The sequence below is a fragment of the Phacochoerus africanus genome, chromosome 1, assembly GCF_016906955.1.
Source record: "Phacochoerus africanus isolate WHEZ1 chromosome 1, ROS_Pafr_v1, whole genome shotgun sequence".
NCBI lineage: Eukaryota > Metazoa > Chordata > Mammalia > Artiodactyla > Suidae > Phacochoerus > Phacochoerus africanus.
In genome coordinates, this window is record NC_062544.1 from 39,817,747 (window position 1) to 39,832,879 (window position 15,133).

Here is a 15,133-nt window from a genome sequence, read left to right on the forward strand (position 1 = left end):
TCATCAACAGTGTTATGGACAAATAAACCATGGTGTCCTCATACCCAGAATACTCTACGGAGCTGTGCCATTCAATATGGTAGTCATTAGCCGTGCAGCTACTTAACACTTAGGTGTGGCTAGAGTTTGATTTGAGATGTGCTGTAAGTATAAAACAGATACCAGATTTTCAAAGACTTAATATGAAAAAGAAGTAAAATATGTTACTATTTTTGTTGAATTGATATTTATGAATTTTGCACCATTTAATGAATATTGTTGAACTGATTTTTAGACACACTGAGATACATAAAATATTATTTTTACTTCTTTTTAAATGAAGCTAACAGGATATTTTAAATTATTCATATAGCTCACACTGCATTTCTTTTTTTTTTTGCTTTTTAATACACTATTTCTATTGAACAGTGCTTTAGAGCAATGAAAATAAATGAACCAAGGGTATATGAAATGATGTGTAAATCTTATAAACATGATTTTGAGTGAAGAAAGTCAGATAAATAATTTTTAAAATTGGGTAAGACTAAACCAGTGATTAATGATGTCTACATCAAAATACAAACCACCAAGGCAGTGACTGCTATAAAAATCAAGCCGTCATTACCATGGGGAACAGGATTGAGCTTGTGATGGACTAGGAGGGGGCATGTGGAACCCAGTGCTAAGAATGCTCTATTTCTTGGCCTGAGTGTTGGTTTACTTTGCTAATCTGAACATTCGTATTTTACGCACTTTTCTTTGTTACAATCTCACAATTTTAAAAGTTTTTAAGAAATGATCTTAAACTGTGAACATTTATATTTACCATATGAAGGACTCTGAAGAAAGCCTAAAAGGATACAGCTGAGTATCTAGTCCTATATGTTAAATCATTATAACTAAAGAAATGTAAGAATATTACATACAGCTGCTTAGTCAAAACCGTGTTACATTCTTCAACTTTTTAAAAATATTTTAAAAATTATGTCTAAATGTCTTAAAAGCACAGGAGCCTATAATTTAACAATACTATTAATTCTATATTAATGTACTATCTGAAATTGGTGTGGATATATTTCTGAAAATTTTCACATATATTCTTGTGAGTTAACATATTTGCAATTCACAAAATAAATAGGTGATACATGCATTTACACAAGAGATAACATGTTCAGCATATAAAAGATTTGAAAGAAACCCTTTGAAATGTCTTATATACAGTAACAGTCATATCCTAAACTCTCTCTAAACAAATTCTAATATTTTTCCAAGAATAAGATATTTTCTTTCTTTCCTCCCTTCCTTCTTTTTCTTTTTTTTTGTCTTTAGGGCGGTACCCACAGCATACAGAGGTTTCCAGGCTAAGGTTGAATCAGAACTGTAGCTGCTGGCCTACACCACAGCCACAGCAACGTGGGATCTGAGCCGTGTCTGTGACCTACACCACAGCTCACAGCAATGCCAGATCCTTAACCCAGTGATCAAGGTCAGGGATCGAACCTACGTCCTCAAGGTTACTAGTCAGATTGATTTCCACTGAGCCACGACAGGAACTCATATTAAGATATTTTCTTTTTTTTGGTCATTTTAGGGCCAAACCTGCATATGGAAGTTTCCAGGCTAGGGGTCTAATTGGAGCTGTAGCTGCCAGCCACAGCCACAACCACGCCAGATCCAAGCCCCGTCTGCGACCTACACCGCAGCTCATGGCAATGCCAGATCCTTAACCCACTGAGCGAAGCCAGGGATCGAACCCGCAATCTCATGGTTCCTAGTTGGATTTGCCTCCGCTGTGCCACGAGGGGAACTCCGATATTTTCTTATTATAACGCATCATATCAGAAACCTCCTTCCTTGGAACATACATCTTTAAAGAAAATGAAAAAAAATTCTGAATATGCACAAGCCAGTTTACTGACAACAGAGGGTAAAAGTGAATTAAATGACTAAGTAAGTGTTTACAATTAACTAACATTGAGTATTTGATGAAATTTTACAAAGTATCAAAGTATAAGAGCCAAGCATTAAAAAAATGAGATTTTCATTTGAGCACAAAAGGTTTGATATCTAGTAAATGCACAAAACACGTCAAAAGAAATGTTTTAGGATGTGAAACTAAACTTAAACTCTCAGCTACCTAAGAGCAACACTGATGACTTAATTCATATTTATCTCATTTTTATGCAGAAAAATCAAATTAATAAAAGAAAAACAACCCAGAGACACAATCTAAAGAATGAATGTCTATACTCACCATGAACTTGGTTGATTTCTGAATTCTGGGAAAGAATTTCATCTGCTAATTTTTGAGCAGTTGGCAAAACTTCTGTGTGGTGCACTGTGATCAAATACTGTACAAACTTTTGAAGCTGGTCTCTATTCATTTGAAAGAGAGTCTCTGAAATGGGAAGATGCAATTTGACCTGATCTGGCTTGCGGATGCGGTATAAAGACAATGCCACAACATGGGCACAATAAAATATGTCCTTATTTCCACAGCTGCAGGTCACTGAGGTAATCTTGCAACGATCAAAGCTGATGGCCACGTTGCAAACAGTTTCTGGCTCCGATTGTATTGCAGGTTCTGTTACTGTGCCACTCAAGTGGAAACCTATGTGAAAGAAAGGGAAGAGAGAGTTCAGCTTCTGTATTTAGATGCTAGAAAATATTTTAATTCTTTGAAACATTCAGTACTTGACAGCAGCAAGAAAAAATATGACAGCTTTTATTTTCAAATAAAAACATTCAGTCCATTCAAAGCTTCCTCTCCTTGTACCTTGAAAGTAAAAAATAAATGGTATTCAACAGACATGCTGAAATATTTTACACAGCCATACAGAAATACTTGTTGAAGTATTTTACACAACCATACAGAAATACTATTGCAATACTATCACACACACATACATCATACCTATACCTAGATAACAATGCTGATAAACCATCAATAGTCTATGGCATATCTGACCAAAATCCCCTAGGATCAATAGTTTTCTTTTCCATCTCCCAATCCTATCCCTTTTCAAAAAAATATTTTAAAACAGAGTAGGCCTGCTTGGCTTTCTTTTCCACAAACTTCTCCCCTCCTTCCACTTTTATTCCAGGCAGCCCCAGTATAGCAATGTCTCTGAACAGTGTGTGCTGGTGGAACTGCAAAGCCCACCAAATCTCATGCATACCACAGCAGAAGTAGCTCACAATGAGTAAAGCTTCACAGATGTAAGGCTGTTAATGTTAAACAAGCTCACATGCACACATGATCACCAAACCACCAAGTGGCAAGAGGCACTGGAAACCTTGTAGCTTAAACTTAGGACCACCCAAGAATCTTCCCAACCTCCCTGACCAATAGAATTCGACCACAGCTTATACGGATCCAGAAATGAAACACTCAACCCCCAAAGGTAGCAATTCTCTCTTTGATAGCTCTGGTTCTAGCTCATAGCCAACTGAAAACTGCTTCCCATGCCACTGCCACCAGTCAGTCCTGTCCTGTCTGGCCAGGGTATAAGTCCTTCTCACTCCTTCTCCCTAACTGTGGAGAAGGTCATCACAAATTTTGGGGGGCATACCCATTTATTTCTGCCTACTCTCTCTGAAAGCCACATGTAGAAGCCAGTGATAAACATTAAGGGGAAGCTCTTTGGAAACTTCTAGGCCACAAATTTACCTCAGGATTTAAAGTACCTGACAGAAACTTGAATGTTACAAAAGTAATGAAGTCTCTGACCCTCACCCCCGCCTTCTACTATCTATGCTACTGAATGAAATTGACCTAGCAGGCCACTATTTCTCCAGATTCTCCTTCATTCACAAAGAGAAGGATTTTTACCATGTAGGAACTCTGGACAGTGTGCTGCATTTAAGAGCTGCAGAGATGTGACATGAGAATGACAACCAGATGATGCCTAGAGTTCACATGCAGGGCATCTGAACCCCACTTACAGTCTCCTTCAATGGGGGAGTTCCTTCAGGCCAGGGAATTGGAAGAAACATTATTCAACTTATAATAAATCTTTCAGAATAATAACTTCATCTTGGTAATTTATATTTCAGTAACACAGTAGAAAGAGAAAAGAGCTGTAGTATCTTTTTACCAAATTAATCAATTTTAAAAGTGCATTCCCAAAAATCAAGTTACCATTATTGCTTCACAATAAAAAATTCTGAGAACTGTAATATAATAACCTTTGGTGTTCTTCAGGATTATCCCTGTTCCCAAATGGATATTCTAGTCTCTCCCATCTCTTTCAGTCAAAAAGTTTTGTGTTTTGTTTTTTGGGGGTTTTTTTTGAAAACTACAATTAAAGACACATAGGAAAGACACATAGGAAATGTAATCACATTAAAAAAATGTTAAGTATTTTCTCATGAGGAAAAAGTAATATAATAAGTAAACACCCAAGAGAATTTCAGAAATGAAAAATAAGAGCAGTTTTGCCTTATATACACGAGTGCACTAAAAGCTTACAATAATTAAAAACCCATGGGACAGGCACAAATTAAGGAACCCCCCCAAAAAAAAATAGCCCTTAAAGTTTTCCAAGTATATTCTGTACATTTAGTGCAAAGGATCTATTTTCCACTTGTCACATATACACGTGTACAAAGAAACTAGTTATCACTATAGGAAGATAGTTATCACAAACTAACCATTTATAAAATTGATCCCTCACAGCTTAACACTATTTTATTTCTCCTTACCAACTAAGTCAATATCTTTGTCTCTCACCAAAGGGATACTGGAGAACTTCCCCAATCACAGGCAAAGGAGTATCAGAAAGAGTCAGACTTGGTAGCTATTTAGTCTACAAAGCTATAGTGCAAACAGGTGTTTCAAAAGAGACTGATTTAACTATTAAAGAGGACCTCAGCAAAACCTCAAACAGTTTTCCAAAACTGACTTTCTTCACTCATGTGAGGTATACAAGTCAGAACTAAAGTACAATGCATCCTGCTTTCATACAGTTATGCCTGGGGAAAACCCCACATAATAGCCAATTTCGTTACATTGAATATTTACTACTCTCATAAAATTTTTTTAAAAGTAAACTATATTGTGAGCTCCAAAGAAATTTAATTCAAAAGATATAGTGAAGGCACCAATAAACACATTCATGTCTTATAACGTATACTTCATTAGTATGATACCATCAAAGATGAAGTCATTTCATGAATGTTCATTTTCCAAGTAATTCTACATTTTAAGTACCCAAACTCCCTTATATTCCATTTTTGTTGGAGTTATTTCCAAATGCTTCAAGTTCTACCCTGCCTTCCTAATCAGCTGACAATTTAGGGTGTTACCAAGTGAGTGAGACAGTACTCCCTGTAACAGACAACTGCAGGTGGCAGTATCTTTTAAGGGGGCTCTTTTGGCTACTTTCCCCCCCCCCACCATCAGCTATTACAATGACACCTCTCCTCTACTGCTACCCTTTTTCATAGGAAATTATTTACCCTCAGGTCAGCTGCATCTCTAATTTGACTAGCTTTGTGGCAGCTACTGAATAATCAGAGGCCTCCTTGGGGATTTTTACCCCTTATTTTTAGATTGGTATAGTTGAAGCTGCTAGAGGTAAAAAGGCTTTGCTTTGGACAAGAAAACTACATACACACTTAAGAGGACAGAAGGCATATTACTTTTTAAGACAACACAATATTGAGTCAATATGTAAGAGGTCCATCAAGCCTCACGTCAGGATTGTGTGGTCAAGAATTTCTGCCTCTCTGATTTGAGAAAACTTCTTGGAAATTCCAACAACCACTCTCTCTGGGTCCAAAATCATACAGAGCACCCACAGAAGAAACAAGGAGAATATTCTTCCTTCGAAGATCCCTAGAGGACTATAACATTCTTCCCCCTCCCCAACTCTCTCCTCACCACCCCACAATGTTCTTATCCCTTAGGTATGGGTGACTTGAAACAAAATAATGTTCCTGTGAATGGACTGTCAAAGAGTTCTAACAATCCCGGACGACCACCGCTTCTGGGGCTGTAAATGCAAAATCCTCTGAGATAGTCAGCTATTCTATATGACAGAACTGAGGACACAAAAAGGGCTGCACTCTGTGGTAAAACATGGATAATGGGAGTTCCCATCATGGTACAGTGGCAATGAATCTGACTAGGAACCATGAGGTAGTTTGCTCAGTGGGTTAAGGAGCTGTGGTGTAAGTCACAGACGCGGCTCAGAACTGGCGTTGCTGTGGCTGTGGTGTAGGCCAGCGGCTGTAGCTCTGATTAGACCCCTAGCCTGGGAACCTCCATATGCTGCCAGTAGGGCCCTAAAAAGACAAAAAAAAAAAAGAAAGAAAGAAAAGAGAATTAACTTCTATTTTCATACAACTAAAACTGAAGAAAGCACATAAATCTTTTCTTATAAATGTACTTATTTGACTTTACAAAATATAAGCTGGCAAAGATAGTTAATCCCTAAAAGCAAACCTCACAGGGCAATTATACTGTTTTGTCATCAGGCCACCACAGAGCCCAATATGACGCTAGTATTCACATTCTCAATCTGCAGGAACTAAAGGAAAACAAAGCAAAAACCAAGGCACAGTATTGTATAAGCCTTCGTAACAGACTTTGATTTGGATCAGGTTTTGTTTGTCCACTTAAATGCTGTGTGATCTTGGTATGCTATTTAACCTCTCTGAGACTTGCTCTATTCTTGTGCAAAAATGTGGCTACAAATACCTCCTAAGGTTGTTTTGGGGATTAAAATGAAATAACATATGTAAAGCACCTGGCACATAGTAAAAGTGCTCATTAAATTTTATTTCCCTCTCCTTCCCTTCCCAGCTGAAGAAACAGGGGAGGGGTGCTGGATACATTCCCTTCATCCATAGCACTACCACTGGAATCTTGGGGCAAGTGGGTCTCGCTCTTGAAGTGACATGGAAAACAAGCATAAAAGAGTGTTACCTTCACATACAGAGAACCAGAAAATTTTAGGGGAAAGATATTTCTAGCAACCGCAGATATTTCTAAAATATTATAATGCAATGAGTCTCAAAGCACGGTCCAGGGATACCCAGAGGTCCCCAAGAGCCTTTCAGGGGAGTCCACAAGACCAAAACTCTTTCCCGTTTGCACCTGGACCTTGGTCAGTAGTTTAGAAGACTCAGCAGAGAAACACTGAACGGGCAATTTTCTCACGTATGAAAACACAACTAAATCGTCTACATTAATTTCACATTAATGAGGATTAGTTAAGATTTCTCTTTTTTTTTAAGATTTCTAGAAAGCAAATACAAAATTCTTCACTGGTGTTCTAAAATAAGCTTTCCTTGAAAGCAGATTTTCTGCATTTAAGATTAGATTTCAGCTGCATTTTAAAGTTAACAAGGAGACCCATGATATCAGACTGGAGAGACAAGTGTTTTAAAATACACAAAGAATTTCTAAAGGTTGGCTGTTTTGTGCATACATGCATATGTACTCAGTTAACTGAAAAATGGTTACAAACTGAAAGCATTAGAAAATGTCTAGCTAAAATAAACTGGTAGACATGAAATAAATACACACTAAAAACTACTTCTTTCAGGGCACATTCTTTTCAGAAAAATATGTACCCTGTGCATGAGGTGCTCAAGTAACATATTCTTTGTTGAAAAAGAATTTAACAGAAGCACTGGTGTAGCACTTACACAAATACATCTTTCACCCTTTTCCTAAATAAAAAGACCCCCCGAGGAAATTAAAGGCAGAAACCAAAGCAATGTAATGTTATGGCTGAAAGAATGGCAAGGGTTGTAAGAGGTTTCTTGTAAGTTTTTAAAGCTAAATCTAAAGATGCAAAAGTGTTAACATTTAACACTCTCGTAACAAAGAATTCACTGGTTAACTAAACCCAATGCACTGGTTAAACACATAGTAACTAATACCTGATTATATGCCCTGATATAAAATATATGAGTTCATCACTGCCCAAAACTCAACTTTCTCCTTTCCTGAGAACCACCGCATACGATCTGACACACCATGTTGCAGTTACAGATTTTAAAAACTAAAAGTTTTAATTCAAACTCAGTGTAATTTCCAGATCAGCAGTATAGACATGTTAATGGCCCAAGATACAGGCAGTAAACTCAGCTCAAAACCACCTTGTCTAAAATATGATATTCTTTCTTCAACTACATAATTTTCTCAAAGGGAAATTCTAAATTAAAAAAACTGAATCCTGTGAGCTGACTAATTAAATCCTCTAGCCCTAATTTCTAATACTAAGCTTAAACAGCTTAGAGAAAGACATTAGGAGATTTTGCCAGCGATCATTAATGAAGCAGTTTCCACCTTTCAGAAAAAATATTTTTTAAAGGAAAACCTTTATTTTGAAGTCCACCTTAAAAATACCTATTTGGAACAGCATCACTCCCACACTTCATTAATATTTGAGAGAAAGACAATGGCAAATTAATGCAAAGATCAGACTGTAAACCTCAGCACACCATATAAACAACATAAAAATTTACGGAGCATGCACTAGATAGGCCCAACCAAGAGTTCCCAGAGGCATTCTGTTCAGTATTGGTTTTGTTTTCTTGTTAATGTAGATTCTCATACTACTTCATACAAGGATCCATATGGTCTAGGAATAACTGTGTTAGGTATGAATGGCATTAGACAGTTATTTAAAATTATTTCTGGGGAAAAAAAGACATTTATCCACTAATTTAGCCACCTGTAATCGGCACCTAAGAAGGAACTTAGTTTAAAGAAAATGTGTTAGAATAAGAAGAAAAAAAAAAAGATAAACCAGAAACAGGAGTTGCTGTTGTAGCTCAAAGGCGACTAGAATCCACAAGTACACGAGTTCCATCCGTGGCCTCTGTGGGTTAAAGATCCAGCATTGCTGTGAGCTGTAGTGTAGGTCGCAGTTGAGGCTTGGATCCTGTGTTGTGGTGGCTGTGGCGGAGGCCGGCAGCTGTGGCTCTAACTTGACCCCTAACCTGGGAACTTCCATATGCCAAGGGTGCAGTCCTAAAAAGACAAAAAACAACAAAAACATCACTTCGTTTCATCCCTTGAAGTACATAAGGACCCCACCACCATCCCCACCATCATTACCATCAAGAAATTTTCCAGAATTTATTTCTGTATTTTAACATGCATATTTGAGGGAAACAACCATTGCCCAGCCCCGGATTCTGGGTGGGCTGAGGTGGGGGCGGGGGGGTGATAAACAAATTAGGTAGAATTTGAGTTATGTGTACAACTATAAAGCCACAAAGTGCTTAGGAATTTAAATTATTTGCCCCAATTTTTAAATTCCACTTTCTCTAATGCCAACCTTCTCTAACGTAGGCAAAGCAGTTCCAGATTTCCACCCTTCTTAAAGATCAGATCAGCTAGGCTCCCTTGCCCCATCTGTAGAGACCCCAATGCAGCCCTACAATTCAGAGCTCCCTCCTCTACCCCTCCCTCATTTGGCCTCTTCCCTGGGTCCCCAACTTCTGAAGTGCAGATTAAGTTTATTTCAGCCCTTTGGTGTCCAAACACCAACCCCTAGCACCTCTACACACCTTTGTCTTACTTCCCCTAAAGGGGAAGGGGACGGAAGATCCTTTTACCTGTTTATTTCCTGTGTGGCTTTCAGAAAAACAACCTTCAGAAATGCTTGGCTATTTGCTTTAGGAGCTGAAGTAAAGGAACTCTGGAAACTAATTCTTTTTACCAGAGTCAAGGAGTAAGGAGAAAAGTGTGCTCAGACCCCAGAAGGGACAATGCAGGCCTCAGTCAAATTCCCCCACTCACACCCTGGAGCCCCAGCTTGACCCTTCAACTTTAAAAACTAAAGACTATTTCTAAGAGTCACCTCTCTCTTATACTAAGTTAAGGAAGCAGAGGTCTGTGACATCATCTGGGCAGCAGAGTTCTTCTGTAGCACTCTTGTCACAGAGGACTGTCCTGGAGGAAACACTCAAGAAGCATTTGTTAGATGAAAGAACGCACAAGCCTCTGACACTCATGGTGTGTGGAACACACAGCTCTGTGTTTCTCAGACTGGAAGGTGCATCAGAATCACATGGAGGGCTTGTTATACCACAGATTGCAGGGCCCCACCCCAACATCCCAGGTGATGCTGCTACTTGTTCAGGGATCACTGACCTCAGATGATTAGAATTCTGCCTAAACAAGGCTTTTCCAATAAAAAAAAAAAAAAATATATATATATATATATATATATATATATATATATATACACACTTAACTAAACTTAGTAAATAGAATAGTAAAGAATATCTAACTTTAACTGTGATATAAAAAATGTATGCATTCCTAGCTTACCATTATAATCTAAATGCTCCCTATAACCAAGAGGTCAGAGATGAGATATTAAACTGGTCCGAGCATTAAGAAAAATAAATGAAAAAAATTATAATAAAATGTATTACTCTCAATTGTTAATACTTATAGCTATTTAAAAGTAAACATCCTGATCATTATACAACCACAGATGTGATAAATTCATTTGAGTAAAAAAAAATTTTAAAAAGTAAACCATCCTATTTAAAGTAAACCTTCATTAAAATCTAAATAAAAATATCAAAAATTTTAAATGGTCTGAGAGTATTCACTTTTACAAAGAGACTGTTTTACAATGTCCCATGGGATTCCTCATAATTGAAAGTTCCCTGTGTATTCAAAACAATCCAATTAATGAGGGAAAAATATTGGCAACTATTTTAGTAACACATTTTTTGCCTAAGGCAAAACGTACCCTATGTAAGAAAGTCAGAGGCAACCGAATATGCAGTATAACACGATGTGAGGCAGAATTTAGAGACTTAGAACCTTCCAAAATAAGATTTTTTTTTTAAATTCCAATACATCTCAGTTAAATAACTTTAGGCAAGCAACAGCCTTGATTTTCTCATCTATAAAAAGGGATTACTAATATCTATCTTGCAGGACTGCTAAGAACTGACAATGTATATAAACTACCACAAGGATTCCTTTTATGGAATGCCTGCTATCATCACTGTATAGAAATGTCGGAGTTCCCGTCATGGCGCAGTGGTTAACAAATCCGACTAGGAACCATGAGGTTGCGGGTTCGATCCCTGGCCTCGTTCAGTGGGTTGAGGATCTGGCGTTGCTGTGAGCTGTGGTGTAGGTCGCAAATGCAGCTCGGATCCCACACTGCTGTGGCCCTGGTGTAGGCTGGTGGCTACAGCTCTGATTAGACCCTTAGCTTGGGAACCTCCACATGCCCCGGGAGCAGCCCTAGAAATGGCAAAAAGACCAAAAAAATAGAAATGTCACATGCTCTTGGAAGCATGGCATTTCCAACATGTGCAGTAAAACCTAGTCCGTTAGGTAAGTGCAAATGTTGTTGTAAATGCCAAGCTCCAGGAGCACACTAGCATTTCTGTTAAATTAATGGACAAGGGTTTGATGTTGTTACAGTAACTTTATTCTAACATATTCACACTTCCAAATTAATGGAATTGCTATGATTTTAAAAATTTGTTCCCATTTTACATAGCACATTCTTAAAATGTGATTTGATTCCAAACAGAAGTAAAAAGCAAGGAACTCAGACGACTTAACTTTATCTCAAATAATTTTGTTTCCCAAATAATAATGTTTCACTCCTAACTTTGATGATCTCTCTACTAAAATATAAAACATCTTTTTATCCCGTAAGTTTACCTTCCACGTCAAGATATGTAAAATTATTTTTACAGCTCAACATTATCTTGTCACTGAGCTGGAGATTAATTGAAAGTCGGATGCAACAGTAAGCAACTTGCAGTTCTTGTTGTGGAAGAAAAAGTGACCAATGCTTTTTGTTTAGGCAATTTATGTTCTGACAAGCCAAGTGAAGTCAGAGCTCTTGCTCGCCCACAAAGACTCTCAAGGAAGACTAGACCTGTCAGAGCTGTAAGTATTGTTATTTCCCTGCCTGTGGAGATCCAGCTGAGAAGAAAATCCTCTGTTTTAAGAGCGTATCTTCAAGAACAGCAAGGTAGACATACTGATACTTTGCCTAAGAGGTATGTTTTCTCTTAAATACATAGTGATAAAAGAGAAGCAAAGGGACAGGTCATCTGTTCAAAATGTGGGTGAAACTTACTAAGACATTCTCACCCATATCTTGGAGCAATGCAATTACAGATGATTCTTTATTTTCTTTGTTTTGGTTAATGTAGGGGAAGTATATTTTCTAATATTTCTACAATGAACAGAAATTACTCATAAGAAAAAAAAGTGCTTTGGCTAAAATGGGAAAAGTGTTCCAAGTCTTCCTGAGTAAAGAATTTGCCACATAACTGACGTCTAGCACACATTCTGCAAGCCTGGCAATGACCACACACCAAGTTCAAACACTGATGGTCATCAATGCCATCTATGCAGCTCTGTCCAACTTACTGACCCAGCCTACTTTGCCAACAGGACACTCCCAGAATCTCTTTAGGTCACGGATGCTCAGCCCTCCTTTGGCTCAGCCACACTCCAGAGAAGAAGATGGACTACAGCACTCAAATAAGACCAGGCAGAGAGACTAGGCACCTGGTTCTAACTTCAGCCATTATTAAATGTTAGTCCCATGAGCAAGTTACTTATTACTATCTATTTCTAGTTCCCTCTTTTTCCCTCATGTATTAAATAAAGGAAAGAGATTATATAAGATGATTTCTTAAAAAGGACATATATAGGCAGCAATAATGGACAACATGAAGGGTGGTAGTTACCACACCCATTCACACAAGACCTTTGACCTGCTCTGGCTGCTACAGAATTGAAGCAATGGTCATCTCAAAGGGCTTGGAAGCTATGGCTCAGAGAAGGGGAGAGAGAAAGGATAGATACCACTATAGCTCCAGTCACGTATACGTTACTGGCATGTGGGGAGAATTTTTTAAAGCTCTGAAATTTAATATAAAAGCAAGGAAATGTTTAATTTTTATCCATGGATAGTTTCTAGCCATGTATCTCTTACTATGATTCTTAAGGAATATCTTTATGTTGTATTTCATATCTAAAATCTAAATCTAATTTTAGGAGTTCCCATTATGGCTCAGCAGTAATGACCCAACTAGTATTCATGAGGACTCAGGTTTGATCCTTGTCCTCACTCAGGGGGTTAAAGGATCCAGCATTGCCGTAAAAAGTGGTGTAGTTCGCAGACGAAGCTTGGATCTGGCGCTGCTATGGCTGTGATGCAGAAGAGCAGTTACAGCTCTGATTCCACCCCTAGCGTAGGAGCTTCCATATGCCTCGGGTGTGCCCTTAAAAAGACCAAAAAAAAAAAAAGAAAAGGAAAGGAAAAAAAATCTAACTTTAAAATCTCTTATTGCAGGGGATGGAAAATATATTTGAAGAAATTATCGCTGGAAACTTCCCAAATCTAAAGGAAGCTGGGTTCAAGATACAAGAAGCACAGAGGGCCCCAAACAAACTGAACCCAAATAGACCCACACCAAGACACATCATAATAAAAATGGCAAAAGTTAGTGATAAAGAGAGGACCCTAAAGGCAGCAAGAGAAAAACAGAATGTTACCTACAAGGGAACCCCCACAAGAATATCAGCTGACTTCTCTACAGAAACACTACAGGCCAGGAGGGAATGGCAAGAGATATTTAAAGTGCTAAAAGGAAAAAATATGCAACCTAGAATACTCTATCCAGCAAGAATATCATTTCAAATAGAAGGGGAAATAAAAATGTTTTCCAACAAACAAAAACTTAAAGAATACTGCAACACAAAACCCAGGTTCAAGGAAATATTGAAAGGGCTTCTCTAAACCAAAAAGAAAGGAAGGAAAGGGAAGAAAAAAGAAAAGAAAAGAAAAAAGAAGAAGAGGAAGAACTAGGACTGAGGAAACTGCAATCAGAGAGCAGTCACTCAAATAAGCCAGCATACAGATTTAATCATGAACAGGCCTCAAACAAAATAAAATTAAAAAGAAAAAAATAAAAAAGAGTCATCAAAACCATAAAATGTGGGCAAGGGATGTTAGGAAGTAAATAACCCTTTTTGTTAGTTTGTATGTTTCTCTTCTTAATTTTAATATAGTAATGAAGTGTTTGAACTTACAGGACCATCAGGCTAAAACACACAATTATGGGAAGGGGTTAGCATACTTAAAAAACAGGGCAACCACAAACCAAAACCAAATATTGCATTCGCAAAAAATGAAAAACAAAACAAAACAAAACACTCAAGCAGATAATAACAGGAGACCATCCAACCAAAAAAAAAAAAAAAAAAGAAAGGAAGAATGGAGAACCATAGAATCAACTGGAACACGAGGTTCAAATGGCAATAAATAATCACCTATCAATTATCACCTTAAATGTCAATGGACTGAACGCCCCAATCAAAAGACACAGAGTGGCTGAGTGGATAAAAAGGCAAAAACCTTCAATATGCTGCCTACAAGAAACTCACCTTAGGACAAAAGATACATATAGATTGAAAGTGAAAGGGTGGGGAAAAATATTTCACGCCAATAGACATGACAGAAAAGCAGGAGTCGCAACGCTCATATCAGACAAAACAGACTTTAAAACAAAAGACATAAAGAAAGACAAAGAAGGACACTACTTAATGATTAAGGGATCCATCCAAGGAGAGGATGTCACTATCGTCAACATATATGCCCCAAATACAGGAGCACCCAGATACATACAACGAATATTAACAGACATAAAGGGAGATATTGATGAGAATACAATCATCATAGGAGACCTTAATACCCCCCTCACATCAATGGACAGATCCTCTAGACAGAAAACCAATAAAGCAACAGAGATCCTAAAGGAAACAATAGAAAAGTTAGACTTCATTGATATCTTCAGGACACTACATCCAAAAAAAGCAGAATACACACTCTTCTCAAATGCTCATGGAACATTCTCAAGAATCGACCACATATTGGGACACAAAGCTAATCTCAATAAATTTAGGAGCATAGAAATTATCTCAAGTATCTTCTCTGACCACAATGCCATGAAATTAGAAATCAACCATGGGAAAAGGAAAGAGGAAAAAACCTACTACATGGAGACTAAACAACATGCTACTAAAAAACCAATGGGTCAATGAGGAAATCAAGAAGGAAATTAAAAACTACCTTGAAACAAATGATAATGAAGACACAACCGCTCAATCTATGGGATGCTGCGAAAGCTC

At 37.7% G+C, this 15,133-nt stretch overlaps 1 protein-coding gene across 1 annotated transcript in view; it reads right to left on the minus strand.

Moving 5' to 3' along the window:
• Positions 1-15,133, minus strand: part of ZSWIM6 (zinc finger SWIM-type containing 6) — a 203,956-nt gene that overhangs the window by 70,776 nt on the left and 118,047 nt on the right. The window contains exon 2 of the mRNA XM_047754552.1: positions 2,234-2,590. Coding sequence (XP_047610508.1) covers positions 2,234-2,590 — 357 coding nt within the window. The remainder of the gene's footprint in view (positions 1-2,233; positions 2,591-15,133) is intronic.